The sequence below is a fragment of the Coregonus lavaretus genome (assembly GCF_964263955.1).
Source record: "Coregonus lavaretus genome assembly, chromosome: 26".
In the NCBI taxonomy this organism is placed as follows: Eukaryota; Metazoa; Chordata; class Actinopteri; order Salmoniformes; family Salmonidae; genus Coregonus; species Coregonus lavaretus.
The window spans coordinates 14,810,568-14,838,358 of NC_140013.1; the positions used below are offsets into that span (position 1 = coordinate 14,810,568).

General features: G+C 44.1%; 1 protein-coding gene across 1 annotated transcript; it reads left to right on the forward strand.

The window, feature by feature from the left end:
* Nucleotides 1–109: 109 nt before the first annotated feature.
* On the forward strand, nt 110–27,791 carry LOC311101795 (tyrosine-protein kinase BAZ1B-like). Its single transcript, XM_084142983.1, has 20 exons — nt 110–849; nt 2,236–2,352; nt 3,624–3,768; nt 3,972–4,182; nt 5,733–5,854; nt 6,130–6,327; nt 7,777–7,956; nt 8,150–9,683; nt 10,679–10,817; nt 11,058–11,203; nt 15,517–15,631; nt 15,802–15,900; nt 16,083–16,263; nt 16,517–16,702; nt 17,398–17,545; nt 22,079–22,226; nt 22,569–22,687; nt 24,456–24,592; nt 24,719–24,825; nt 25,116–27,791. The coding sequence occupies exons 1-20, from the start codon at nt 731–733 to the stop codon at nt 25,753–25,755; spliced, it is 4,791 nt and encodes a 1,596-aa protein (XP_083999109.1). The 5' UTR covers nt 110–730; the 3' UTR covers nt 25,756–27,791.

A 27,791-nucleotide genomic window follows, 5' to 3' on the forward strand; every position in this document is an offset into this window, starting at 1 on the left:
ACACAAGCTAGAAGACGCCAATAGGATCGCTCTTTGTGAGACCAATCGAAAGAGAGAGGGGCGGGTTAAATCCATACGACGCCGTTTGCTGCGGGGGGAACTGAGTTTTGGGGGTTGTGCAGAATTTTGCCGGGCGGGAACTCCCGCCATTTTTTCAACCCAGGTGTTAACCTCTTGCATATTTCAATTAAGTTATTACAACCCTTTTCTATTATTGTAACAACTTCAACTTTCAAGGACGGAAACTGCGAGTCAAACAAATTCACTCCATGAGAAGAGGCCTAGTCTTTGGAGAACGGAGTGTAGAGAGCGCGCCAGACCCCCTGACGGGAACCTCCGCTGTTGCCGCGAGTTCGAGAATCCTGTCAGCTCGCCTCTCCATCCTCCTTTCGGACTAGCTAGCAGAAGTTTATCCGTGTAGCCTACCCGAAGAGTCCATTCTCAGTGTACATTTTTAAACAGCTGTTTTTGACAAGTTCCTGTTGATAAACAATGACACAACTACCAGCGAACAGAACAAGAATGCGATTTGACTGCTAGCAAGAAGTGCTGTGTTATTGTTTTGCAGCGAAGATTTAGCCGACTAGCTAGCTAGATGCTATACGTTGAATGCTCCTGGAATATTTGTGGATACTTGACTACATGCTAAGGCCATATTGTCATATTTTGCGTAGTTTTGTGCTAGGAGTTTTATTTTTAAAGACGTCATCGCTGCCGTTTCGTACTCAGGATGGCACCACTGCTGGGCCGGAAACCCTACCCGCTGATTAAGCCGCTAGCCGAGCCGCCAGGCCCAGAGGAGGAGGTCTACATCATCGAACACACCAAGGAGGCCTTCAGGAACAAAGAGTATCCTTTCACATTATGGCAAAGCCGACTCGGTTCGCCAGCTAGCTAGCTGACTATCAAAGTACAACCATTATACACACTAATTGGGACATTGCATTTTGTCAGTATTTAAAATGTTATTCACCTCCTGAAGTTTAATAACTAAATACTGTAGCTATGTTGAATTTGTTGTGCTTCTTTGGGATTGTTTTCCCTGTGTCGTAATATGAGCACACATTGTTATTTCGTAGCCAAAGTTGTGTTCTCTTTTTAAAACTAGCTAACTAGACAAACGGTGGCTAACTACTAATAATATTATTTGAGAATTGCACAATCCAGTTATCTAGTTGATTATGCATAACTGGTTTGGGTGATTCTCACGGTCTCTTTGAGTTTGTCATGTCGCCTCTGTGGCGCGTTTGTTAGCATAGCTAGCTAACTTTACAGAGTAGACTGAAGAGCAAGCAGCTAACTACAGACAGAAAACGTCACAGATTACATCACGTCAGTTCTGACACTAGCTCATGATCAAATCGGTCGGATTTGACTTGCAGAAAAAACTGGCAAGTTTGACTTGTTGGAAATACAACTGTTGTTATATGACTTGTAAGAAAAAAGCAAACGTGTTCGTGAATCACTTTCCAATCAAGTGTAGCTGATGCATGGCTGCCTGGCATGCCCTATTGATATTAAACATGCATCGTTCAGGTTGTTCAACTGTGTAATAACAATGCAGTTCAATACAATAGTTACAGAAGTATTTTGGTGCCCCACGTGAGTTTGACATAATGTATTGCTCCTTGAGGCTGCATAACTCACTAGGCCATCATCACCATTTTTTGTCTCTAGTCTAAAGGTACAGTACAATAACCTTATCTGATAAACAGCAAATTATGTGCCACCTGTAAGCAAACCCTAATACTACTATCCCAGTGCACAGCATCATCAACCCAAAACGTTTGTGCTCTGCATTTTCTCAGTCAGTGTAATATAATGAGTAAAGTTTGTACTGCTAAACATCTAGCCTATAGCCATTGGGGTTATAGATGCCAAAGTGATAATGATATCAGGACACGACTTAACACATTGCTTAGTCCCTACAGATTTAGTCTCAGTTGGAGCACAGTGTTTATGGTGATTACCCTGCACTTTGGCTCAGTTATGAAAGGATCCCGAATGTATGTGTGGTGTGGGACGTCCCTCACACCCTTTTAAATTATTGAGATCAATTGCTGCCAACATGATTAATTAATTATGAATGGGGGGGACTCTGGGTTTGCCGTAGAGCTAACTGAGTCAAGTGACTAAGTGGCTGTTCCTATCCTGTATCCTAGTACTCACACTATGAGACTGTATGATAATTTGAGGAGAATATATGTTGTTGTTATCCTGATGAAATGGCTACAGAGAGTATGAGGCGCGCTTGCAGAGATATGCCGAACGCATCTGGACATGCAAGAGTACCGGCAGCAACCAGCTCACACACAAGGAGGCCTGGGAGGAGGAGCAAGAAGTCACTGAACTGTGAGTAACAAGCAAGTCTAGCTTGAGCGACATTACGACCGCTAACAGAAATGCCCTGTTTCAAAATAAATATAAATCGTCATTACATACAGAGGCAAAAAATATCAGTGCAGCTCCATCTGTAGCACCCACAGCTCACTGTCTCCCGTTGAAGGTCACATGATTCACAGCTGTGTTGTTATTGGACGTTCCCTGTGCGCCTCCTTTCTTTTTGCAGGACGTATAGATTGAGTCATCCTGGAATCCAGTGACAGGGAGAAAGCCTTCATTTTATTTAATGAAAAGAGGAGGGTGCAAAATAAGTGTCTGGTCCAGAAACAACCCCTAGCACTTCACCCCCCCCCCCCCTAAACCCTAGGCATTTGTGTCCATCTGAAGGGATTTGATTAGGGAATGTTTATAGACAAGGTCTAGGTTCTCTCGTTTGATACGTTTCAGTACAGTGTGTCCAGATTGGCTGCTGTGGCATTAAGTGCTGCGCTGTGGGAGGGTGTGAAACTTTGTGAGTTCTGTGTGTACACGAATGACCTCAGGTTAGTGCCACAGCCAGGCTGTGCTCCACCAGCACCCTCGGCGCAGGCCAGGCAGGATCAGCAGCCGTATTTAAAGATGTCTATTTATACCAAGCAGGGAAGTCAGGGTTTGAATTGTCTCCCCCTGTTGGAGAAGTGGTTGTGAACACTGTACAGTCTGTTTCATTGAGGCGTTACCATTTGTATGTATTCCTCGGCTCAGACTGCTGCGTGCATGTTTATGAATGAAATGAAAGCATTTGCAGTCCTCTGTAGCACAATTGGTAGAGCATGGCACTTGTAACGCCAGGGTAGTGGGTTTGATCCCTGGGACCACTCATACGTAAAAATGTATGCACGCATGACTAAGTTGCTTTGGATAAAAGCGTCTGCTAAATGGCATGTATCATACTAGATTAGTGTGAATAGTGCAAATAGCAATAGCCACACAAAGCCGCAATCTGTCAAAATTAGTTGAGTGAAAGTTCACCAATAAACCCAAATCAGTTTACATTTTAGTCATTTAGCAGACGCTCTTATCCAGAGCGACTTAGTTAGTGAGTGTATATATATATATATATATATATATAATAAATAAAAAAAATCCCATACTGGCCCCCCGTGGGAATCGAACCCACAACCCTGGTGTTGCAAACGCCATGCTCTACCAACTGAGCTACACGGGACCCAGTTAGCACTCATTTTAAATTGAGTGTTGTTAGATAAATGAGATGTTTGACATGAGTGTTTTATGTCCAGGCTTCAGGAGGAGTACCCACTATGGTTCGAGAAGCCCGTCCTGGAGATGGTTCATCACAACACGGTCTCCCTGGACAAGCTGGTGGACCAGGCCTGGGTGGAGATCCTCACCAAATACGCCGTAGACGAAGAGTGTGACTTTCTGGTGAGGTTCTTTTTATTTTGGTCTAATGCTGTGGATGTTTGTTTTCATGTGGTGAGATGGTAGTCAATGAAGGTGGAAGAAATACTGTTAATGGAAAATATGTTGATAGAAAATGAAATGCACCCAATTTTACACATTTTTGCACGTATTTGATCTGAAATACCTTTTTACCCCCCTCCCCCAATTCATTTTGGTGTTTTTAGGTGGGGAAGGAAAAGAGTTTGCGGGTTAAGGTCGTGAAGATACAGCCCCTTGAGGGGAATGCTGAGGGGGAAACGTCGGAGAAGAAGCTAGAGGGAGCCTGCGACTCTCCTTCCAGCGACAAGGAGAATGCCAGCCAGGAGAACCAGAAGAAGGAACAACAGCTGTCCAGAGAGGAGGAGAGCCCCAGGGAAAGCAGGAGAGAGAGCCTCAGTGAGTATAGCACCTTTGGGTCATGTTGTGCTAACAAATAAAATTATTAGATTTTGGGTAACCTACACCAAAATCCACAACACAGTAGGGGTGTAAAAGTTTAAAACGAAATTGGGATCCTTCACATTAAGAAAAATCCCTGACCGTTTTTATTTTTTTCCCTACAGAATGTAAATTACAGTGCAGTTATAACAAAACATTATTTTCTCGGTTATAGCCTTAACTAGACGATAGGCTATAAAGGACTGGGGAAAGTTTTGTAAATTTAAAGGTAGACTCAGCGATATGAAGTAGATGCAGAAAGTAAACAGCATAGTGGGTAAATTTATGCAACAACTAAGAGCGTTGAAGCGCAAGGCTCAACTTCGCCACTGTTTTGGTGCCCAGGCTACCACGCTGTGAACAGTGTGAAGCGAACCCGTGCAGATGCGCAGTGACTGTATGAGAGCGACGTGTTGCATCGTGCTCATCTCTATCCTAACCTATTCTTTGATAGGCCCTTTACAGAAGTGAAGAAATGGTGAACTACAGCATTCCATTGCGAGATACAGCTTTTGATTGCCGGTAGATAGGCCTAGTGCATGGTTCTGACTCTGTCTGCCTGGTGGCCGACCTGCCTATATTATGCCCCTCCCCTCTCTCTCCGTCCCTCGCTAGCTCGCTATGAAAGATGCAAGTGTTTGTGTTCTCGGAAGTACGGCAACTAATCAGTCTCCTCCGTTCCAAAAGTACTGAATCTTAGGAGTTGATTCCTAGCGGAATCTAATCTTGACACTCTGAAATGGGAGTCGACGTGCAAGGAGTCGAGGAATCAATTATTTTGGAATTGACTAGCCGCCACTACGTCATCGTTATGTTGGGGAAAATAGCAGAGAGGCAAGCGCCAGCAGAGAAGTCCTGTATGGCAATACTTTGAGAAGTAAAATGAGAAGGAAATGTAAACTTTGAGAGGTGGCATTGAGGTACAGGTGCAATGCTTAACCATCTGAAAGGGACGCACTGTGCGACCCAAACCCTTGCTGGCAGCAGCGCAGCTTCATTGTGAATTGATTGAATTGATTTTCTTTTTAGTTTAAACGGAAAACCGATAAAACATTATTTTTTTTTTAAACGTGTCAGTTTAAACCATGTGTCAAACTCATTCCATGAAGGGCTGAGTGTCTGCGGGTTTTCGCTCCCTCTTGTACTTGATTGATGAATTAAGGTCACTAATTAGTAAGGAACTCCCCTCACCTGGTTGTCTAGGTCTTAATTGTAACCAAAAACCAGCAGACATTAGGCCCTCCATGGAATGAGTTTGGCACCCCTGATTGAAATGCACAAAAAAATAAGTTACATCCCTACAACACAGCACATGAAGCTTTAAGACGTGGGCTAGTTTAGAGACGGCTATTTTCACATATTAAAGAGATTTGATGTCAATTGGACAAACCTGGATAAACTTTTTTTAAATTAAAATGTACATGTAAAAATAGCATAGGGTCCACACTGACCTGATCCCAAAAATGTACATGAGTGTTAAAATATACTGGGTGCTTGTTTGCCATTAGGTGACCGAGCACGGCGCTCCCCCAGGAAAACTCCCACCGCTATGAAGGAGGAGAAGAAGAGATGGGTGATGCCAAAGTTCCTGCCACACAAGTACGACGTGAAGCTGATCAGTGAGGACAAGGTTGGTGTCCTCTCCACTGCTTTAAAATGTCTGTTGTTCACCTCCGGCCATCAAGTGTATATGTTTTAGGTAACTGGGTCGTGTTCATTGGTTACAAAATGGAAGAAAATGGATTGAAACAGGAAGGGCCACCTGAACTTGTTGAATAGAGACACACGTTTTTGTTTTCCGTTACCAAATAGATTTAAAACGTTTTCCATTGCATGCTGTAATGAACACAACACTGGTGTCTATGTTATGTAATTTATATACATTTTTAAACCCTACACCAACAGGTCATCAGTGATGTCCCAGTGGACAGCCTCTTCCGGACTGAGCGCCCTCCGACCAAGGAGATCATGCGCTACTTCATCCGCCACTATGCACTCCGGCTTGGGATAGGAGAGACGGCCCCCTGGGTGGTGGAGGATGAACTGGTGAAGAAGTTCAACCTGCCCAGCAAATTCAGCGACTTCCTCCTGGATCCACACAAGGTAAACCTAGATTTATATGGTGTTTTACTTTTTCTTGGTCCAAAAACCTCCACATAATCTCCTGTTGATATAGGAGCTCTCGATTATGTGATGAAAAATGAACATGTAGATGTAAGACAAAACGGCATCATACATTGCCTTTAAAAAGTATTCATACCCATTGACTTATTCCACATTTTGTTCTTACAGCCTAAATTCAAAATATATTTTATCTCACCCGTCTACACACAATACCCCATAATGACAGGGTGAAAACATTATTGAAAATTAAATACAGAAATCTCATTTTAAATTAGTATTCACAGCCCTGAGTCAATACTTTGTAGAAGCACCTTTGGCAGCGATTACAGCTGTGAGTCTTTCTGGGTACACCTGATTGTGCAACATTTGGCCGTTTTTATTTATTTATTATTTTCAAAATTCTTCAAGCTCTGTCGAATTGGTTGTTGATCATTGCTATACAACCATTTTCAAGTAGATTTAAGTCAAAACTAAGCAACTCCAGTGTAGATTTGGTCTTGTGTTTTGGGGTAAGGTGAATTCAACTCCCAGTGTCTGGTGGAAAGCAGACTGAACCAGGTTTTCCTCTAGTATTTTGCCTGTGCTTAGCTCCATTCTGTCTTTTTTATCCTGAAAAACTCCCCAGTCTTTAACGATTACAATTATACCCATAACATGATGCAGCCATTACTATGCTCGAAAATATGGAGAGTGGTACTCCGTAATGTGTTGTATTGGAGTTGCCCTAAACAGAACACTTTGTATTCAGGAGAAAAAGTGAATTGCTTTGCCATATTTTTTGCGGTATTACTTCAGTGCCTTGTTGCAAACAGGATGCTTGTTTTGGAATATTTGTATTTTGCACAGGCTTCCTTTTCACTCTGTCAATTAGGTTAGTATTGTGGAGTAACTACAATGTTGTTGATCCATCCTCAGTTTTCTCCTATCGCAGCCATTAAACTCTGTAACTGTTTTAAAGGCCCCATTGATTGGCCTCATGGTGAAATCCCTGACTGGTTTCCTTCCTCTTCGGCAACTGAGTTAGGAAGGAAGCCTGTATCTTTGTAGTGACTGGATGTATTGATACACCATCCAAAGTGTGATTTAATAACGTCACCATGTTCAAAGGGATATTCAATGTCTGCTTTAAATAAATAAAAAACACCTACCAATAGGTGCCCTTCTTTGCGACGCTTTGGAAAACCTCCCTGGTCTTTGTGGTTGAATCTGTTTGAAATTCACTGCTCGACTGAGGAGCCGTACAGATAATTGTATGTGTGGGGTACAGGGATGAGGTAGTCATTAAATCATCAACTCTATTATTGCACACCGGGTGAGTCCATGCAACTTAAGTCAAGGGGTGTGAATACTTTCTGAAGGCATTGTATTTAAGATTTTATATTACATTTGTTTTTAAATATGTGACTAGTAGTTTTGTTTGCCTTCTAGTTTTTTGCAGAGAATCCCGTCTCAACCAAGCGCAAGAGCCTGAGCTCAACGGAGGGCAAACCCAGTAAGAAGCTGAAGACCTCGAACACCCCAGGAGGAGTGAATTCGGGGAACGAGAAGAAGAAAAAGAAGGATTCTCTCGGCATGCCCCTGAGCCCTACAATCTGGGGCCACATGCAGGTTTGTCAAATTTTATGTATGCTGATGTAATCTCATTTGCATATATTTTTAGCTGGCTTAGTGGTTTTATAAAGAATCTGAGTTCACCTGGAATAGGACACAGGGTTTGAGAATTTAAATGTTGTTCAATTGAATTTGCATATTTAGTGTGTTGCATTAGATTGATTCAATAATGCATCCATTTATATTTTAGATGAAAATGAATGGCTCGCCTCTGAAGGTAAAGAATTCCGGAACCCCCAAGAAAAGAGAAGGAGGGGCCTCTGTCCTCTCCTCTCCAAAATCCAGCAAAAAACCTGGGGACAAGAAATCTGCTGCTGGCAAAAAGACCCCCGGCAAGAGCAGTCAGAAGGCGTCCTCCAAAAAGGATGAAAAGGGTGGGGGCGCTAAGAAGCCCAAGATGAAGCAGATGACCCTGTTGGACTTGGCCAAGAGCCCTCCCTCTGCCGGAAGCCCCAAGAAGAGAGCCCGGAGCACTGGCCCAGGGACCCCCAAACTGGGCAAGCCCCTGCACCCCATGGCCCTGCACCTGCTGCGCTACTACAAGGAGAACAAGGGCAAGGAGGACAAGAGGAACGCCATGTCCTGTCTCATATCCAAGGCGGCCAAGGCCCTCTCGCCTGAGGACCGGGGCCGGCTGCCCGAGGAGCTCCGTGACCTGGTCCTGAAGCGCTGGGAGCTGCTGGAGCACAAGAAGAAATGGGCGGCCATGAGCGAGGAGGAGAAGCAGGACGTGATGAGGAAGAAACGTAAGGAGATCAAGGAGAAGCTCCGGGAGAAGACCAAGGAGCGGCGGGAGAAGGAGCTGCAGGTGCGCCGAGAGCAGCAGCGCCGCTATGAGGACCTGGAGATCGTGGGCGGCAAGGCACTGCCTGTCTTCAAGCTGGTCGACATGCCAGAGGGGCTGCCCAACTCCCTGTTCGGAGACGTGGCCATGGTGGCAGACTTCCTCAACTGCTACGCTGGCCTGCTGATGCCCGATGACCAGTACCCGGTGACGGCAGTGGCCCTGATGGAGGCTCTGGCCGGGGAGAAGGCAGGTTTCCTCTACCTGAACCGTGTGCTGGTGGTGCTGCTTCAGACCCTGCTGCAGGATGAGCTGGCCGAGGGCTACAGCGAGCTGGACATGCCCCTGTCGGAGATCCCCCTCACGCTCCACTCTGTCTCTGAGCTGGTGCGCCTGTGTCTGCGGCCGTGCGACGCCCACGGCGATGACTCGGGCCAGGGCTCTGGGGGGGATGACTGGGGCCCCCTAGGGGGCTTCGACCAGGTGGTAAGCAGCGAGTTCCTCGAGCGGCTGGAGGCGGTGGAGGTGTTTGAGCTGACGTCGACAGAGAAGGCCAGCCTGCTGGTGGCACTGTGCCACCGCATCCTCATGACCTACTCGGTGGAGGACCATGTGGACTCCATGCAGCAGCGCTCGGCCGAGCTGTGGAAGGAGAGGCTGGCCTCGCTCAAGGAGGTCAACGACCGCAAGCGGGCTGAGAAGCAGCGGCGCAAGGAACAAGCCGAGGTCAAAGGCGAGGAGGCTGCCAATGGCGATACGCCGTCAGCCACCGCCAAGATGGAGAAGAAGAAAGAGGGTAGTGCCAAGAAAGAGGTGAAGAAGGTGAAAGCAGAGCCGGTGGCCGCGGAGCCTGAAGACATGATCAGTACAGTGAAGAGTAGGAGGCTGATGTCCATCCAGGCCAAGAAGGAAAAGGAGGAGCAGGACAGACAGAACAAGGGTAAGGACAGCCGGAAGTGTTGTTGGTCATTAGGCTATCACTAGTCATAGAAAAATATTTCTTAACAAAGGCGTGAATGATGCAGCACCCCCCCCAATGCCAGATCTCTATGGCAAGATGCATCATTCACTCAAGTTTAGTCAAAATCGGGCCATTGGTTTTTGAGATCTCGTTGGTTAGCTAGACTCATCCCTGAGCATGTGTGCCAAATATCATCACTCTGAGTCAAACAGATTAAGAGATATAAACGTGTCCGTTATAGCGCCACCGTGTGGTCGATATGAATGTTCTTGCATATGTTGTCTTGACAATGTTTGCAACCTGTGTACCTAATGTTGTTACAATATGAATGTCCTTTGTGCCAGACCACATGAAAGTTTATTGGTCAATAGTCTGGAGAAGACTGCGTTGAGAAACCTTTGTCCATGGATGCCACATACGAAGTTTTGTGCAGATCGGTCATTCGGTGCCAGAAGAGTAGTGTTTAAGTGTTTTTCACAAATTCAAAATGCCAGAAATTCCATTTATGACAGACCTTATGAGTCCCTGAGGCAAATATGTTCCGTGTGAGGAGAGGGTCCTATGTACCACATTTCACGACTGTAGGTCAAACAGGGTGAGGGGCTTAACCTTTCAAAGTTTGCATTTTCAATCTCTTGTTACAGCGCCACCATCTGACCAATCAGTGTAATTTTGTTAATGCCAGATCTCTATGGTAAGACTCATCATTCACACAAGTTTAGTCAAAATGGGGCCAATGCGGTCTGAGATTGTGTGACTAACGTACTAACAGACGGAGACAGATCTACAGTCCTCTCCCCGATTTCATCGTGGGGGACAATTAGAAAGGATAAGATAACCATGGTTGAATTTGAGCCAAACAAGGCTGAGTGTCCATGATTGCTTAGGTCATTTATGCAATGGGAATGCTCTGTTATGAATGATGTGCCTATAAAAAGTGTCACAGGCTCAAATAATTGTTTCTCTCCCCTCAGAGCGCATGGAGAAGGAGGCGGAGGAGGAGCGTGTCCGCAAGCAGAAGGCTGCAGCCGAGAGGGCCTTCCAGGACGGCATCGCCAAAGCCAAACTGGTGCTGAGGAGAATCCCACTGGGAACTGATCGAAACCATAACAGGTCAGCCAGCATGCACACTTCAATGGTTCAGGTGTTTCATTTAAAGTTGACTCTTGATACATGCACATAAGTTGTATGGTTTAGTGCATGCATCCTCAACGGTCCCAAGACATTGGATATATTAGAAAATCGACAACTATGTAAAATGTAAACCGTTTTACCACATAGTTGATTTAATGTCACTGTTGGTTTATAATACCGTCGGTATTGACCATCCAACTCTTTGTGTCTGTGTGTTAGGTACTGGCTGTTCTCTGATGTGGTGCCTGGCCTGTACATAGAGAAGGGCTGGGTGCACGACAGCATTGACTACAGCTACACCCTCCCCCTGGAGGAGGCTGCAGCCGAGCCTGAGGACGAGGAGGCCACCAAAGAGGAGACTAATGGTGAGAACACTGTCATCACAGCTGAGAGTCTGCAAACCTTAGTACTAGTACAGCTTATGCTCTTCACTAGCTAGGTATAGTGCCTCATGTCCCTGAAGGGTAAAGAAATATAATTGATAAATATATCTATGAGCAACAATGAACTGGGCTCCCAGGATGACAGAAAGGACATGATCAGTTGAATAACAAAGCAAGCACTCTGTCATGTAGGAACTATCTTTATGTGCAATCATGAATCTAAATACAACATCAGGAGTGAATCTGACGTATGGTTCATGAGGATTTTGAGCATTAGCGTTACATATGCAAAGAATGAGTTGCTTATAGTTTCCTTGTTTTAGATATCAATCCCAAATTCAGTGTGGTTCATTTTAGGGACATTCATGATAGCGACAACAAGTTTCAAGTTGATAGACCACTGTGGAGTGGATTTACAGTGGTTTAAATGGACACAAGATCTGATTTGTCAATAACTCAGCCATATTTTGACCAAACCCTTAGCTGTTTTTAAACTAAGGTAAGACGTGTACCATGGGCCTACATGTTATTTGGTTCTTTGGTTCATGAGAAGATTTTTGAAGTATTTTTTGCATATTACTGTATGTGCTAATATGCATCTACTGGTATAGTGTGGCAATCTTTGAATACGTCAACATTATTTTCTTAAACTCTTTAGGGACTATTGTGATGAGTCAAAATACTACATTTGGAGTAAATCTGACTTTTAGTCCATGAGAAGATTTTTTAAAAATGATTATTTTGAGCATTAGCGTTACATAGTCAAAGTGAATTGTTACTAGTTTCCTTATTTTTTAACATATCAATGCCAAACTTAGTTTCAAGTTGATAAGGCATTGTGGAGTGGATTTACAAAGGATTTAAATGAACACGTAAAATCTGCTTTCCTTATTTATTAATAAATCAGCCATCTCTTAAACCTACGGGTTCCCAAACTTTTTTGGCCAACGACCCCATTTTCATATCTGAAAATGTTGGACTCCAACCATGTTGGGGGAAAAAGTATGTAATTATTAACAGCCAATGTTTATTTTTTCCTTTGGGGATATGGCAGTCAATTGAAAAACATTCTAACAGTATTTCTCAAATCACCATCACATACGTTTAATGTGGGGCTATGACAGTCAATTGCAAATTAGTCTGACATAATGTATCGCATCGCACCACTACTAATGAGATGGGTGTGCTTGATGCATGTCGCATCGGAGCTTTTCAAAGTCAGGGAGTGTGGTCGACAGTGTGCACCTCATCTCTGCTCTCACATCCAACCCGGATCAATGTTTGGTTTTAATGCAGACGAGAGCACTTAATCCAGCTTCACCCATGAGTTTTATGGTGCTTCAAGACAACTGGGAACTCAGAAAAATATGAGGTCAAATCATGACGTTAGTGATCTTCAGTTCAGAAAGTCTGAGTTCTAGAAAGAGACCCGAGCTCCCGAGTTGGAATTCTGAGTAGGATGACCGTTCAAAACAATTTTTCCCAGTCGGAGCTCGTTTTTTCCGATGTTCCCAGTTGTTTTGAACATGGCATTAATGCTCAGGGGGAGACGGCAGGGTATTCCCTTTGAGTCAGGAACCAAAACACCTGCAAGCTTGTGTTCAGTTCATTCAGTTTCCCAAATATGTCCGTTACATAAGCAAGGATACACATTTTATTTTCATTACACAGAAAGTCAACCAAGTCTTTTTGTAAAAAAAAAAAAAATTGGGATCCCATTGTGAAAGACAACAGTTCCTCTCTCAATGTGAAAAATCTTTCCAACACTCCCCCTCGATAACCACCAAGCCTCGGTATGAAATAGAACATTGTCATGCTCTGATCCCATATCTCCACATAGTTTTGCGAACAGGCGTGCGCACAGTGGGTTTGTTTAGTTTAGAATCTAAGTTACCTGCTGCAGTATATCTCTGAGTTCTGTGCTCGGCTTTTGTGCTGCCAGTTGCATGTATCATACATTGCGTCCGTATGGCAGAGGGAGACTCATTAAAACTAGAGTGCACAGGCCTGCCCGCCATCCCACCATAGATTGAACCCCATCGGTGCAAAAGCACATCATTCGATCCCATATGGAATCTGTTTTTCGTCAATATAGTGATGCAGCACACTGAACATCCCCTGTACCGTTTCATGCTTGGGAATCGTGAGATAGAACAATATGTCCTTGTGAATAGCATCCAACATGTATAGTGAACATAAGTCAATGAATGGGCATCTCGACCCTCACAGCTAACGTCCATTTGGAGAGCATAAGCTGGGGTGTTTGAGTCGTTCAGTCATTTTCCTCTTGATTGCTAGCAATAGCATACATTTTTCAATTCTCCCGCGACCCCATTTTTATATCCGGCAAGCCCTAGTTTGAGAACCGCTGTCTTAACCAATCCCTTAGCTTTTCTCAAACTAAGTTACGGGGTTCGTACGTCATGAAAATCCTGGAAAAGTCATGGAATTTTTAAATGTTTTCCAGGCCTGGAAAAGTTTGGAAAATGATGCAATTCGAAAGGTTTTGGAAAAGTCATGGGAATTAATTTAATAATTTCACTTAATGTAATTTATTTAGGCACTGTTAAATATTTTATAAATCAAATTAAAATCAACATATCAGCCAGGATCAGAATGACACTTTAGCGCGTCTGTTTGCGCGCATCACTTGCATGCCAGAGGAGTGGTCAGTTGCTCAAGGAAAGGGAGACGGTCAGACATTGCAGCAGCAGGTAGGCCTATATATAGCCTATAAAATATGATCGAGAACAGACTAATAATAGGTAGCCAATTTAAAACATATTTACCCTGTAGTTAACTGTTTAGCTATTATTAGCATGTATGTTTTCGTCATGTCCCAAAAAACTTTCCACCAACACTTGCGAACAAGGCCATACAAAGTTGATTCATTTAAACAATTATTGTTTATAACAAGCGATTCACTTCGCCATTGTATTAGTTGGGATTTGGTTCAATCACGATGAATCGAATGTGAATAAAAATTAAAATGTGTGAATCGCAAACAGTAATATTAGGTGGAAAAAAAGATTAGATGTAGCCTTTCTTTTGGATTATGTGGCTTCAAAACTTTTGTAGATACTTCCAGTTGATTTGGGCATCCAATGTATAGGACATTGTAACTCAATAAATTCTAGTCAGCCTGCAAAGTAAACACTTCTAAGGTATGACTAAACTAAAAAGGTAAATTTACTGAAGAAAATGTGTGGGCTTGCTTCAGCTGAATAAAAATATTTGTAGCCTAACATAGCCATTTTTGATCTTTGATGTATTAAATTAGTGAATTATTTCAAAAGGCGTAACGTATTTGGTTGCAATGTTATACAGGACAGCTAGTGGGTGTGTAGGCTTTTATTCCAGTCCCCCTCTGTTTGAGCAGAGCTTGATCAAAAGCCTGCACACCCAGAGTGTTGACCACGTGTTATACAGTTGCCTAACTGGTATTCTACTTTGTGGGGGGTTAAGTGCCTTGCACAACGACAGGAGATGGTACAGAGAGCAGCCTCTGTGTCAATACCACATTACGCATACTTTTGTTATACGCACATAGACTACGCTAACGGTTGGTCATGGAAATTTGGTTAAAAGTAATGAAATTCCATCTGTCAAAATGTGTATGAACCCTGAAGTTAAGAGAGGCCTACGGACCTTATGGGTCCTCGAAGCACGTTTGTTCAGCATGTAAAAGACGCCTACATACAAAGTTTAGTCTCTAGGTCAAACAGGGCGGCTGATATGAGGGTTTAAGTGACACCTCTTACAACAGTGCCACCTATAGGCCAGTCAGTGCCATTCTTTTTGACTACATTATAATAATAATAATAATATGCCATTTAGCAGACGCTTTTATCCAATGCGACTTACAGTCATGCGTGCATACATTATTTTTTTTTGTGTATGGGTGGTCCCGGGGATCGAACCCACTACCTTGGCGTTACAAGCGCCGTGCTCTACCAGCTGAGCTACAGAGGACCACATTACTCATGGCCCTGTGGTTTCTGTGTGCCAACTTAGAAACCAAGTTACCAATCTATGCTTGAGTTATTTGACCATGTCAAAAACATTTTTAGAATTTGCTGTGAACCCCAAAATATAATTTATTGGTATTATTAGTTGTAGATGGTTTTGTTGTAGTTGCATCGTTAAACTTGGGTCGTATTCATTAGGGCACACCATAGAAAAACGTAGTGCAACAGGAAAAACATTTAAACTTATTGGTCAAGTTCAGATAGTCCCTCACTTTCTTCGGTTTTGTGCCTACTGAACACTACCCTGTTCTGTTGCTGGTCCTGCAGATGTTGAGGAGGACGGTGGCAGTCTAGATGGTGCTCTGAGCGAGGGAGCCCACCAGGGGGCGCCAGCCGCTGTCTGCATCGAGACCACCACTCCCAATCAGGGACAGAACCTCTGGTAAGAAACTCACTAGCAGAGAATGGTCATTAGTTGACTTGATAACTAAAACAATTTGTGTGTCTTTCAATAACAATGTTGAAACAATACTTACACCAGAGAGCAGATGATTATATTTGTGCTTGGACATACTATGTGTTTACACCAAGCTTGTGTTTGTTGTGTTGAAGGTTTGTGTGTGATGCTCCACGGGACCTCGATGACCTGGTGGAGAGTCTCCATGCACAGGGTGTGAGAGAAAGCGAGCTGAAGACCAAGCTGCAAGTCAGGTGAGGAGACGTGAGCCTTACATTCTACAAACCATCCACGAATTCACTCACTCACCCAATGACTGCCTTGTGAGCGACTCCACACTTTTTAAAAGTTGTCCAATTTATGCAAATAGCCCAGAGTTTTTCCTGGTTAGGTCACATGGATCAGGTAAGTGTGACTGGGTGTTGTACGCTGACAGGTACCAGGACATCCTCCACTCTATCAACCTGGCCCGCAAGGGGAACCCGGGGCTGAGGAGCTGCGATGGCCACCAGGAGCTGCTCAAGTACCTGCGCAGCGACGTCATCGAGGTGGCCTCGCGCCTCCAGAAGGGCGGCCTGGGCTACATGGACGACAGCATGGATGAGTTTGAGAAGAAGGTAACTATTTATTCATACAATCAATTCACATGTTTTGAATCAGGAGTTTATCCTGATCACTTATCTGGTCAGGTCATATGGTCAGGAAAAACTAATGGCCGTACACATTATTTTGTATCTACCAACTTTTCAAGAGCTTCCTCAATGCCCATTTACCTGTATTTTTCTTTGTGTGTTGCACATTCAGCAAAGTATGACATCTGAAATTGACCTTTCCCCTCTGACCCCTGTCTCTTTCTCTTTGTGTGTTCAGGTGCGTGACCTGGAGAACCTGAAGGACTTTGGGGAGTGTGTCATCACCCTCCAGGCTTGCGTCATCAAGAAGTTCCTGCAGGGCTTCATGGCCCCCAAGCAGAAGAAGAAGAAGAAGCAGGAAGGGGAGGAGAGCAGGAAGACAGAGGAGGTGGATGAGGAGAAGAAGCTGGCGGAGGAGGCCAGGGTGAGTAATACCTATTTTAGACAGAACATGGTATGTTACCTATAATAAAAACAAGGCAACCCCCTTTCAAACAGCCCCTTATTTATCACTTTCTTGCAAGTATAACCCCTTTTATACATGTCAGTGTGTAATCGGCAATTTCGATGGGGGGGGGGTTAAACCATGGGGCCTGTTTGCAATTCAAATTAGGAAGGTGTCATTGAATTTACCTGCATAAAACAGATCTATTCTCACAGCCCATTACCAGTTTTTTGGTTACAGGGTCTGAAAATGAAGGTTTCATGACTAGGTCTCGAGGTGGGTTGTAATGTACCATGTTTTTTTTTTTTTTTTTTTACCCCCTACCCCTTTCAGATATAAACAAAAGATGGTATAAAGAAGATGGTATGGTAAAAAAGTGGGATTTGTCTATTTATGAAAGGGGTATTACTAATGACTGATCCAGAATCCAATGTTTCTTCTTCCTGCTAATGGTTAAGAATAGGATTGAAGCTAGGGTAATCTGATCCTTGATCTGGTTTTAAAGAGCTTATTCTATCCTAAGCTGTATTTGAGTTTAAGGAGGACTGTCTTTTCAAATCAAATACATGTTTATTTAAAGTGCATTTTAAACACATACTTTTCTGTAAAAGTCTATACAATAGAAGAGATTTTAAAAAACAAAAGTCAATAATAGTAATTTGTCTGCCGTGCAGGTGGCGACAGCAGTCGAGAAATGGAAGACGGCGATCCGCGAGGCCCAGACCTTTTCCCGGATGCACGTGCTGCTGGGCATGCTGGACGCCTGCATCAAGTGGGACATGTCGGCAGAGAACGCACGCTGCAAGGTCTGCCGCAAGAAAGGTGAGTGATCCTCAATGTCCTGGAGCTGTGTGAGGGAGTCCGAAAACTGAAGGGGGAATTTAAAATGGTGTCAATGGAAAGCGCATGCCAATTGATAAGAAACAATTGCAGAAATTATCCTAAAAGTGGATCTAATTTTAACACTAAAGTCAATTAGATGTAGAAAATATACACTACCGTTCAAAAGTTTGTGGTCACTTAGAAATGTCCTTCCATTTTTGTCCATTAAAATAACATCAAATTGATCAGAAATACAGCCTCCCGAGTGGCGCAGTGGTCTAAGGCACTACATCGCAGTGCTAGCTGTGCCACTAGAGATCCTGGTTCGAGTCCAGGCTCTGTCGCAGCCGGCCGCGACCGGGAGACCCATGGGGTGGCGCACAATTGGCCCAGCACCGTCCACGGTAGGGGAGGGTTTGGCCGGCAGGGATGTTCTTGTCCCATCGCGCACTAGTGACTCCTGTGGCGTGCCGGGCGCAGTGCGCGCTGACTCGGTCGCCAGGTGTACGGTGTTTCCTCATTGGTGAGGCTGGCTTCCGGGTTAAGCGGGCACTGTCTCAAGAAGCAGTTCGGTTGGGTTGTGTTTTGGGGGACGCACGGCTCTCGACCTTCGCCTCTCCCGTGTCCGTACGGGAGTTGCAGCGATGGGACAAGACTGTAACTACCAATTGGATACCACGAAATTGGGGCAAAAAAGGGGGTAAAATACCAATAATATATATTGTGCTAACATAATTGCAAAAGGGTTTTCTAATGATCAATTAGTCTTTTTAAAATGATAAACTTGTATTAGCAAACACAACGTGCCATTGGAACACAGGACTGATGGTTGCTGATAATGGGCCTCTGTACGCCTATGTAGATATTCCATTAAAAATCAGCCGTTTCCAGCTACAATAGTCATTTACAACATTAACAATGTCTACACTGTATTTCGCATCAATTTTATGTTCGTTTAATGGACAGAAATAGCTTTTCTTTCAAAAACAAGGACATTTCTAAGTGACCCCAAACTTTTGAACGGTAGTGTATATGTACAGTGGGGAGAACAAGTATTTGATACACTGCCGATTTTGAAGGTTTTCCTACTTACAAAGCATGTAGAGGTCTGTATTTTTATCATAGGTACACTTCAACTGTGAGAGACTGAATCTAAAACAAAAATCCAGAAAATCACATTGTATGATTTTTAAATAATTAATTTGCATTTTATTGCATGACATACGTATTTGATAAATCAGAAAAGCAGAACTTAATATTTGGTACAGAAACCTTTGTTTGCAATTACAGAGATCATACATTTCCTGTAGGTCTTGACCAGGTTTGCACACACTGCAGCAGGAATTTTGGCCCACTCCTCCATACAGACCTTCTCCAGATCCTTCAGGTTTCAGGGCTGTCGCTGGGCAATACGGACTTTCAGCTCCCTCCAAAGATTTTCGATTGGGTTCAGGTTTGGAGACTGGCTAGGCCACTCCAGGACCTTGAGATGCTTCTTACGGAGCCACTCCTTAGTTGCCCTGGCTGTGTGTTTCGGGTCGTTGTCATGCTGGAAGACCCAGCCACCACCCATCTTCAATGCTCTTACTGAGGGAAGGAGGTTGTTGGCCAAGATCTCGCGATACATGGCCCCATCCATCCTCCCCTCAATACGGTGCAGTCATCCAGTCCCCTTTGCAGAAAAGCATCCCCAAAGAATGATGTTTCCACCTCCATGCTTCACGGTTGGGATGGTGTTCTTGGGGTTGTACTCATCCTTCTTCCTCCAAACACGGCGAGTGGAGTTTAGACCAAAAAGCGCTATTTTTGTCTCATCAGAGCACATGACCTTCTCCCATTCCTCCTCTGGATCATCCAGATGGTCATTGGCAAACTTCAGACGGGCCTGGACATGCGCTGGCTTGAGCAGGGGGACCTTGCGTGCGCTGCAGGTTTTTAATCCATGACGGCGTAGTGTGTTACTAGTGGTTTTCTTTGAGACTGTGGTCCCAGCTCTCTTCAGGTCATTGACCAGGTCCTGCCGTGTAGTTCTGGGCTGATCCCTCACCTTCCTCATGATCATTGATGCCCCACGAGGTGAGATCTTGCATGGAGCCCCAGACCGAAGGTGATTGACCGTCATCTTGAACTTCTTCCATTTTCTAATAATTGCGCCAACAGTTGTTGCCTTCTCACCAAGCTGCTTGCCTATTGTCCTGTAGGCCATCCCAGCCTTGTGCAGGTCTACAATTTTATCCCTGATGTCCTTACACAGCTCTCTGGTCTTGGCCATTGTGGAGAGGTTGGCGTCTGTTTGTTTGAGTGTGTGGACAGGTGTCTTTTATAATAATAATAATATGCCATTTAGCAGACGCTTTTATCCAAAGCGACTTACAGTCATGCGTGCATAATTTTTTTTTTTTTTTGTGTATGGGTGGTCCCGGGGATCGAACCCACTACCCTGGCGTTACAAGCGCTGTGCTCTACCAGCTGAGCTACAGATGTAACTTGTTCAAACAGGTGCAGTTAATACAGGTAATGAGTGGAGAACAGGAGGGCTTCTTAAATAAAAACTAACAGGTCTGTGAGAGCCGGAATTCTTACTGGTTGGTAGGTGATCAAATACTTATGTCATGCAATAAAATGCTAATTAATTACTTAAAAATCATACAATGTGATTTTCTGGATTTTTGTTTTAGATTCAGTCTCTCACAGTTGAAGTGTACCTATGATAAAAATACAGACCTCTACATGCTTTGGAATTAGGAAAACCTGCAAAATCGGCAATGTATCAAATACTTATTCTCCCCACTGTATGTTGTGCTGAAATCTATCATTAGGTGGCGGTAGAGCACCGTGCCCCAAAGTTTCGTCAAGAAAACCTTTCACAGTATTGAGTCTACACCAGAGTTTCCCAAACTCGGTCCTAGGGCCCCCCGGGTGCAAGTTTTGGGTTTTGCCCTAGCACTACACAGCTGATTCAAATAATCTAAGCTTGATGGTGGGGGGGGCAGGACAGAGTTTGGGAAACCTGATCTACACTACAGCATTTGACTGTCATTTTCTGCCTGTTGGAGATGATCCGCCTGAGCAAGGTGCTGTGAAGACTCAGCGATCCACAAATCATCTTGCATTCCAAACAACTTGCCACTAAAGCAGGGGTGTCAAACAAGGCCTGCGAGCCCATCAAATCCGGCCCGCGAGGTGGTTTGAGTAATTTTTTTTTATTAACAAACCTTTCAGTGGAAATACGATCTTAATCGACATTGAAATGACTAAAACTAAATTGAAACTGTAGAAATAATCACCTACATTTAGTTTCTTTAAAAATATATATTTTATTGTCACATACACCCAATAGGTGCAGTGAAATGTGTTGTTTTGCTCAGTGCAGCTTGCTACAGTCATCGAAATCAAAGCTAGATAGTTGGGGAGCATAGAAAACTCTGAAAGCGATGGATAGAGGACAATATTTTTCACATTTTGGCCTTTGAGTCAGACCTCTCGAACAGGCAGAAATGCATAATTAATATAATAGAATCTTTGAATGACTGAAGTGAAGTTGCTAAGAGAAGTTATTATCAGCTATGTGTTGAGCTTTGCTCTAGTAAATGTATTACCTTGATTTAACCAGTTATGTTATTGGAACACATTCTCTCTTCCAATAACAACCTGTACTCTCTCCAGGGACAGGGCTGATGCCACCTGTCCTCGTGCTGCGGGACATGGTTAGTCCCAGGCAGGGCAGGGGGACGAGCCCAGAGCAGGGACAGGGTAGTGTCAGACAGGTGCAGGTGTACCACACACTGCCACACAGCCACGCTACAGGTGAACTAGCAGTAGGATACTACAGTATAAGGCCCTGTATAAGTATTGAAGTAATATAAGCACCAATTAGTAGAAGTACAATACGCAAGGTCCTGTATGAAAATACACCGCTCCCTCCTATCCATGTAGCAGATCTGACATTAGCAGAGTTGGTGTAGTGGAAACCTACCCAGTGATTTCAGGTCAGCCATGACTTGTAGCCTTATCTTGAACTACAAATATTTGGAAATGACAGATTTATATAGGTTATAAATTATTTTGATGAATGCTTGTTTTAGTAGATCTAATGGGTGAGCTAATGAGTGAAACAAAAGTCACTCTGGGACCCTTCTCCCTGGGGTTTTGACCAGCTGTCTCATTGTAAACGGAGCCCTAGCCAAATTACCCTGGATGTCTTGGGGCAGCTTTTGTGTACCACTCAGGGTTTTTTTCTCACATCTGTCCCTGTCAAAATAGTTCCTACACCTCTAATCATTAACCACCTCTGGCCCTAACTTGTAGCTGTGGGTCCTGGGCGGTGAAGGATGCAGCACGGGCGTTGTTCGTTTTCTCAGTTGTAGCTTTTGCACGCGCAGTCCGTTCAGAGAGGGTTCTCCTTATTTAATATTTTACATGAATAACTTTTGCTGATCTTAATGACTTTACACATTTCATTGTCTTGAGTTAATGACTACTTACTGAGTCTGTTTGTGATGATCTCTCCTCTCCCCTCCATCCTTTCTTCAGGTGAGGATGACAAGCTCATCCTGTGTGACGAGTGCAACAAGGCCTTCCACCTGTTCTGTCTGCGCCCCGCCCTCTACCGCATCCCTCAAGGGGAGTGGCTGTGCCCCGCCTGCCAGCCCGCCGTGCAAAGACGCTGCTCCCGCGAAAGGTAGTGGTCACACAATAACACACATCACCTCACTGGAGGATTAAAGACTTAGCTGTGTCTACACTTTCTGGTTCGTCGTCAAACACGACGAGCAAGCCGTTTCAATCTAAAGATGGTGCTGTATAAGCCACTTGGAAAATACTCTAGTGTTTTATTATTTTGACTCCACTGATGAGCCCCCCAAAATCATACAATTCTGTTCCATGTTTCAGATGTTCTTCCAAACCTACAGCGTGTAAAGAAAGAAGCGGGTTTTGCTAGAACACTGGTTATGTGGTTGTTGGGTACCAATTGGATGAACGCTCTTTAACATAGAATGCTAATGGCTACTTGTTGTTCCAGAAACTACAACGAGGACACTGAGGAAGAGGAGGATTCTGAGGATGAAGCGGAGTCTGAATCTGAGGACTCTGATGAAGAGGACGAGGAGGATAAGGATTACAAGGCCATGGGCCACAGCTGTGAGTATTATTGACTCCTGTAGGGACCCTTACTTACCATAACCCAATGTAACAGTACTGACGAGAGCAGGGTGGCCAACGTGCAGGGTTTTGTTCCAGCCTAGTGTCTATCATAAGTATTCACCCCCTTGGCGACATTTTCTTTTTAAAACAATTTTTTACAATTTAGTGGGAGTCTTGCCAATAGATTTTCAAGCAGATTTAAGTCAAAACTGTAACTTGGCCACTAAGGAACATTCACTGTCTTCTTGGTAAGAAACTCCAGTGTAGATTTGGCTGTGTGTTGTAGGTTATTGTCCTGCTGAAAGGTGAATTTCTCTCCCAGTGTCTGGTGTAAAGCAGACTGAAGAAGGTTTTCCTTTAGGATTTTGCCTGGTCTTAGCTCCATCCCGTTTTGTTTTTATCCTGAAAAACTCCCCAGTCTTTGCGGATGTCAAGCATACCCATACCATGACGCAACCACCACCATGCTTGAAAATAAGGAGGCGGTTACTCAATGACGTGTTTGATTTGCCCCAAACATGAGGCTTTTCATTTAGGCCAAACTTTGTATTCCTTTGCTGTGATAAAAGGAAGCATGTTTTGGAATATTTGTATTATGTATATTTGTATTATTTTCACTCTGTCATTTTGGTCTTTATTGTGGAGTCACTACGATGTTGATCCATCTTCAGTTTTCTCCCATCACCTACTGTCTCATGGTGGCATCCCTGAGCAGTTTCCTTCCTGTCCTTCAGCTCAGTTCAGAAGGACGACTGTATCTTTGTGTCTGGGTGGTTTAATACATCATCCACAGCATAATTATTAACTTGACCATGCTTAAAGATATATTTTAATGTCTGATTTGTTATTGTTACCCATTTACCTACCAATCACTGCCCATCTTTGAGGCTACTGAAATGCTCCCTGGTTTTTGTAGTTGAATCTGTGCTTGAAATGTAATACTTGACTGAGGGACCTTACAGAAAGTATATTCACACCCCTTGACCTCTTCCACATTTAGTTATTTTCACTTTGATATTATGGAGTATTTTGTGTAGATCAATGACAAATTCACAATGAAATATATTTCAATCCCAACTCATACTTATCTATGATACCCACTGTATATTTATTGAATTGGGTATAAGTGCTGACCCAGAAGCCCTTACACTCTGAAGTGAGTTTCTCCTATCCTGACCAGCAGACCAGGGAAAACTCTGAACAGCTTGAACAATGGACACTTTTCCATTTCACGGGTGCAGAGGGGGATGGGGATGGGGATGACAGAAATGTGGTGCAGTATTCGGAGCCCATTCTCTTCCTCCTTCATTGTCTGAGTGTTGTCCCCCCCTTTTTTGATCTGGCGGGCTTTTCACCCCCGGCTTGGCTGACAGTATGTGGCAGAGTGATCCTCTGTGATTTTTGGCCTGCACGTAAGGTAACCATACACAATTGGGTTTGGAAGAGAGTGGTGGTTGGTGGTTATAGTACTGCAATAACATTGCAAACCAAACAGAGAGGATACGGCTTAGTGCATTTTGAGGTCTCGTGACTAGACATGGCTCCCTCCCTCTGAGAAGTTGGGCTTGTTGATGAACCTAGTAGAACGGAGGAGATCTGTTTTAAGATGTCTATTGAGAGATTTAAAAAAGAATCTGAATGTTAACATTTTACTTGTGATTATAGCTTCATCACTATTCTTAGTTCATACAGGTACAACAAATGGGGCTGACTGAAATGTTTTCCTGATGGTCTGTGTATTTACCTAGACTCTTCTGCTTCCCAGTGAGATCAAGGAAGAAGACCAAGCACTCTAAAGCATCGAAGGCGTCTAGTAAGGGTGGCTCTAAGAAGCACTCTCCCCCCAGTAAACCCAGTAAACCGAGGGCCGCCCCTAGCAGCCCTGCAGAAATCGACGAGATGGTGAGAACACGCATGGTTAGAAAGACTTTGGTCTGGTGACTCAAAGACACACTGGTGCAAGCCAGCTTCTATGCAGATCATTTGACCCCTTCCCAACACTAATATGGTGTGTTTGGTTTGCTGCAGGTGCGTCAGAGCTCAAAGACAGGTGTGCGTCGGCAGGCCCTGGAGCTGGAGAGGAGTGAGGAGATCCTGCAGAAACTGGTCAAATTCCGCTACAGCTGGCCGTTCAGGTGAGACTGATGCACTACTAGTCTCTTAGTTAGACTGGCATGCAGTGAAACATTTGTGAAGCTAGGAAATGCCTCCTGAAAGTGTTTCAACTATGGCTTGACTGGCACAACTAACTTTGGACAGAGTCCCATCTCAATGTAACAACATACATTGACACAAACTATATAGATATCAGACAGTTGATTAGATGTTCAATGTAGGTGTCCATGTGAATTCCATGGCAATGGTAACAAGCTAACTAGATTTGACACAGTAGACCTGACCCCTAACCACGCCGTCCTCTCTCCAGAGAGCCGGTGTCAGTAGAGGAGGCGGAGGACTACTTTGACATCATCTCCAGCCCCATGGACTTCCAGACCATGCAGGCCAAGTTCAGCGAGGGCCAGTACCGGCACGCCCAGGACTTCCTGGAGGACGTCAAGCTGGTGTTCTCCAACGCAGAGGAGTACAACCAGCCGGGCAGCTCGGTGCTCTCCTGCATGGCCAAGACGGAGCAGTGCTTCACCGAGCTGCTCCACAAGCTGCTGCCCGGCCTCAGCTACCTGCGCCGCCGCCAGCGGAAGAGAGTCAGTCGGACCCCTCAGGTCTCGGATGATGAAGAGGAGGAGGAAGAAGAGGAGGAGGAGACGCCGAAGGGTCGGAAGATGCAGAATGCGAAAGGCAAGGTGGGTCGGCCCAGGAAAGCAGTGGTGGAGCAGAGGAGGAAAGGAAGGAGAAAGGAAGAGGAGGAGAGCGAGGAAGAGGGCGGAGCAAAGAGGAAGAGCAAGCGGGCGGTGGCCACGTCCAGCCGGAGGGACTACCGGGAGCAGGAGAGCGATGGCGAGGAGTGCGACAACCGGAGAACTGGGCAGCGGGGGGGCGATGGCGGGGATAGTGACGAGGAGAACCGGGCCAGCCACCGACATTCCAAGCGGCAAAAACGCTCATAATGAAGTCCAGGGTGCTTTTTCTGTTTTGTCTTTTCAAATTTCTGCCCCTAAATGAAAACAGAACCCATCTCCCAATTCTGAGGAAATGGTACTCAACTTCTCAGATGGAGTTTTTTGTGATTTTGGTTTTATGTTAATATTTTTTAGTAAAAAAAGAAACTGATTTATATTTGTAATGCGATTTAATATTATACTTTTTTCAAACCAAGACATTTACATTTAAGACGAGAGGATTTGTCAGAGCTCTTAGACTTTTTAATGTGAATTTATCCCCTTCCACACCTAACATTCTGGTCATCCTCCCAAGTTTAAACTTGTAATTTAGCTTCTGTGCGGCTTGGGCTGTGAGAGATGGGCTGGTAACCGTTGTCCAGGATATAACTAATTTATGTCGATGTACAGTGTCATCATTCTCTGGTTTTGCTTTTTGACGTGACTAAACAACTGGCCTTTGGGCAACCCAGCCGTGTGAGGGCACCAAAGCACTTGGCATATACGTCTGAATTCTTCCTTCAGGCTACACACAAGCACACTGCCTAGCCATCACTCTGCCTAAGCATTGAACCAGATAATCCAGGTTTTTACATATGCAATTCAGTTTCCAGTGTTATTGACAATGGAAAGACCTATTGTAAAAACAACAGTACATCTTAGCCTCCTCCTTCTCCACAGAGGACTCTGTTGTGGGTGCAGCAACACGTTTATCTGCAGTGTCTCATTCCTGGTCCACCACGTTGCCCAACCTTTCACCTCCTTAATGTCCTCCGGTTAAGTAGATGATTCCCCTTAAACTCAGCCCTGTAGTTCTCTCCCTGTAAAACTAGGCCTATGTTTTCATGTCTACTGTCTCATTGACATTATAGGCATTTATTATTTTAAACCACATACAAGCATAGCCATGTTCTAAATGCATGGAAACGTGTTTGACTTAAATGGGATTTTCATGTTTAGTGATTGTTTTGTTGCACATTTGGCTGAATTTGATTCAAAGGCAGTGTATGAAATACTTGTGAGCTGTAGCCACTTCCTTCACAAAGATTTGTCAGCGGTCACCTTTATTTATGTCATCCATACAAGGTCTGGTTGGGTTCTAGTCCGAGGTAGGTGGTCTGTGTGTGGAGGAGGGTTCATGGACCATGGGAAGTGTTAGGTTCAAATCCATTAGCACCAGGTGGCGCAATACTCCTGCACGTTTAACCAGCAAAGTGCAAGCCGTGGTCCCATGAGAACCTCTTGTGGTGTTCATATCGCCTTAAACAACCTCATGCACATTCTACTGTAGGATAGGTGTTAAAACACCCCTTCCCTCTCGCTAGAGTGTGTACCATACTGTGTATCATAATCACACCTTGGAGAGCGCTAAGGGCCTTGTAGTAATTCTCAGATGTGGTGTTGGGGTAGCTATGTACAGACCGCAGGTTAGGTAGTGATATACAATGCAGATGTCTTGATTATGGCCTGTTCTGTATGTACAGTTCTATGCGGTATGTTGGAGGTTTTCCAACACTGTCATTGAATCATCAATCCTACGATCTGATTTCATTTGGTTCTTATAATTTGGGCAGTTTTAAAAAGCGCTTTGAGGTTTTTGTTTGTACTACTCAACTCCTGTATCTGAGATGATTGAGATTTCATTGTTGGCTGTTCAATTACATTGAATATATAGATGGAAGAGCAAATCTAAACAATTGCAAAAGTGACTGCCCTCCTCAGTAGAATACCTGTCTGTTGTAAATGCTTTCTTTCTTTCCAGAGGAACTAAAGTATTTTACACAGCTTTTTTTTTTTATATTAGTAGTCTCAACTGGGGTCGGGATTGGTTGGACAGGTGTGGGGCTCACATGTAAAGATTTTCCAATAAAGGATATGGATTTGAAGTTTAGATCTTCTATTTTTTCTTTGTTTTGAGGTAAATAGTATTCCCCCAGCCATCACTGCCAATGGTAAACCTTCTGATCAATAATTGCTAGTGGGGAGGAGTTAGCCAGGCTGACGTATGTTTTCTTTACTTTTTAATAAAACATCATACAATGGTA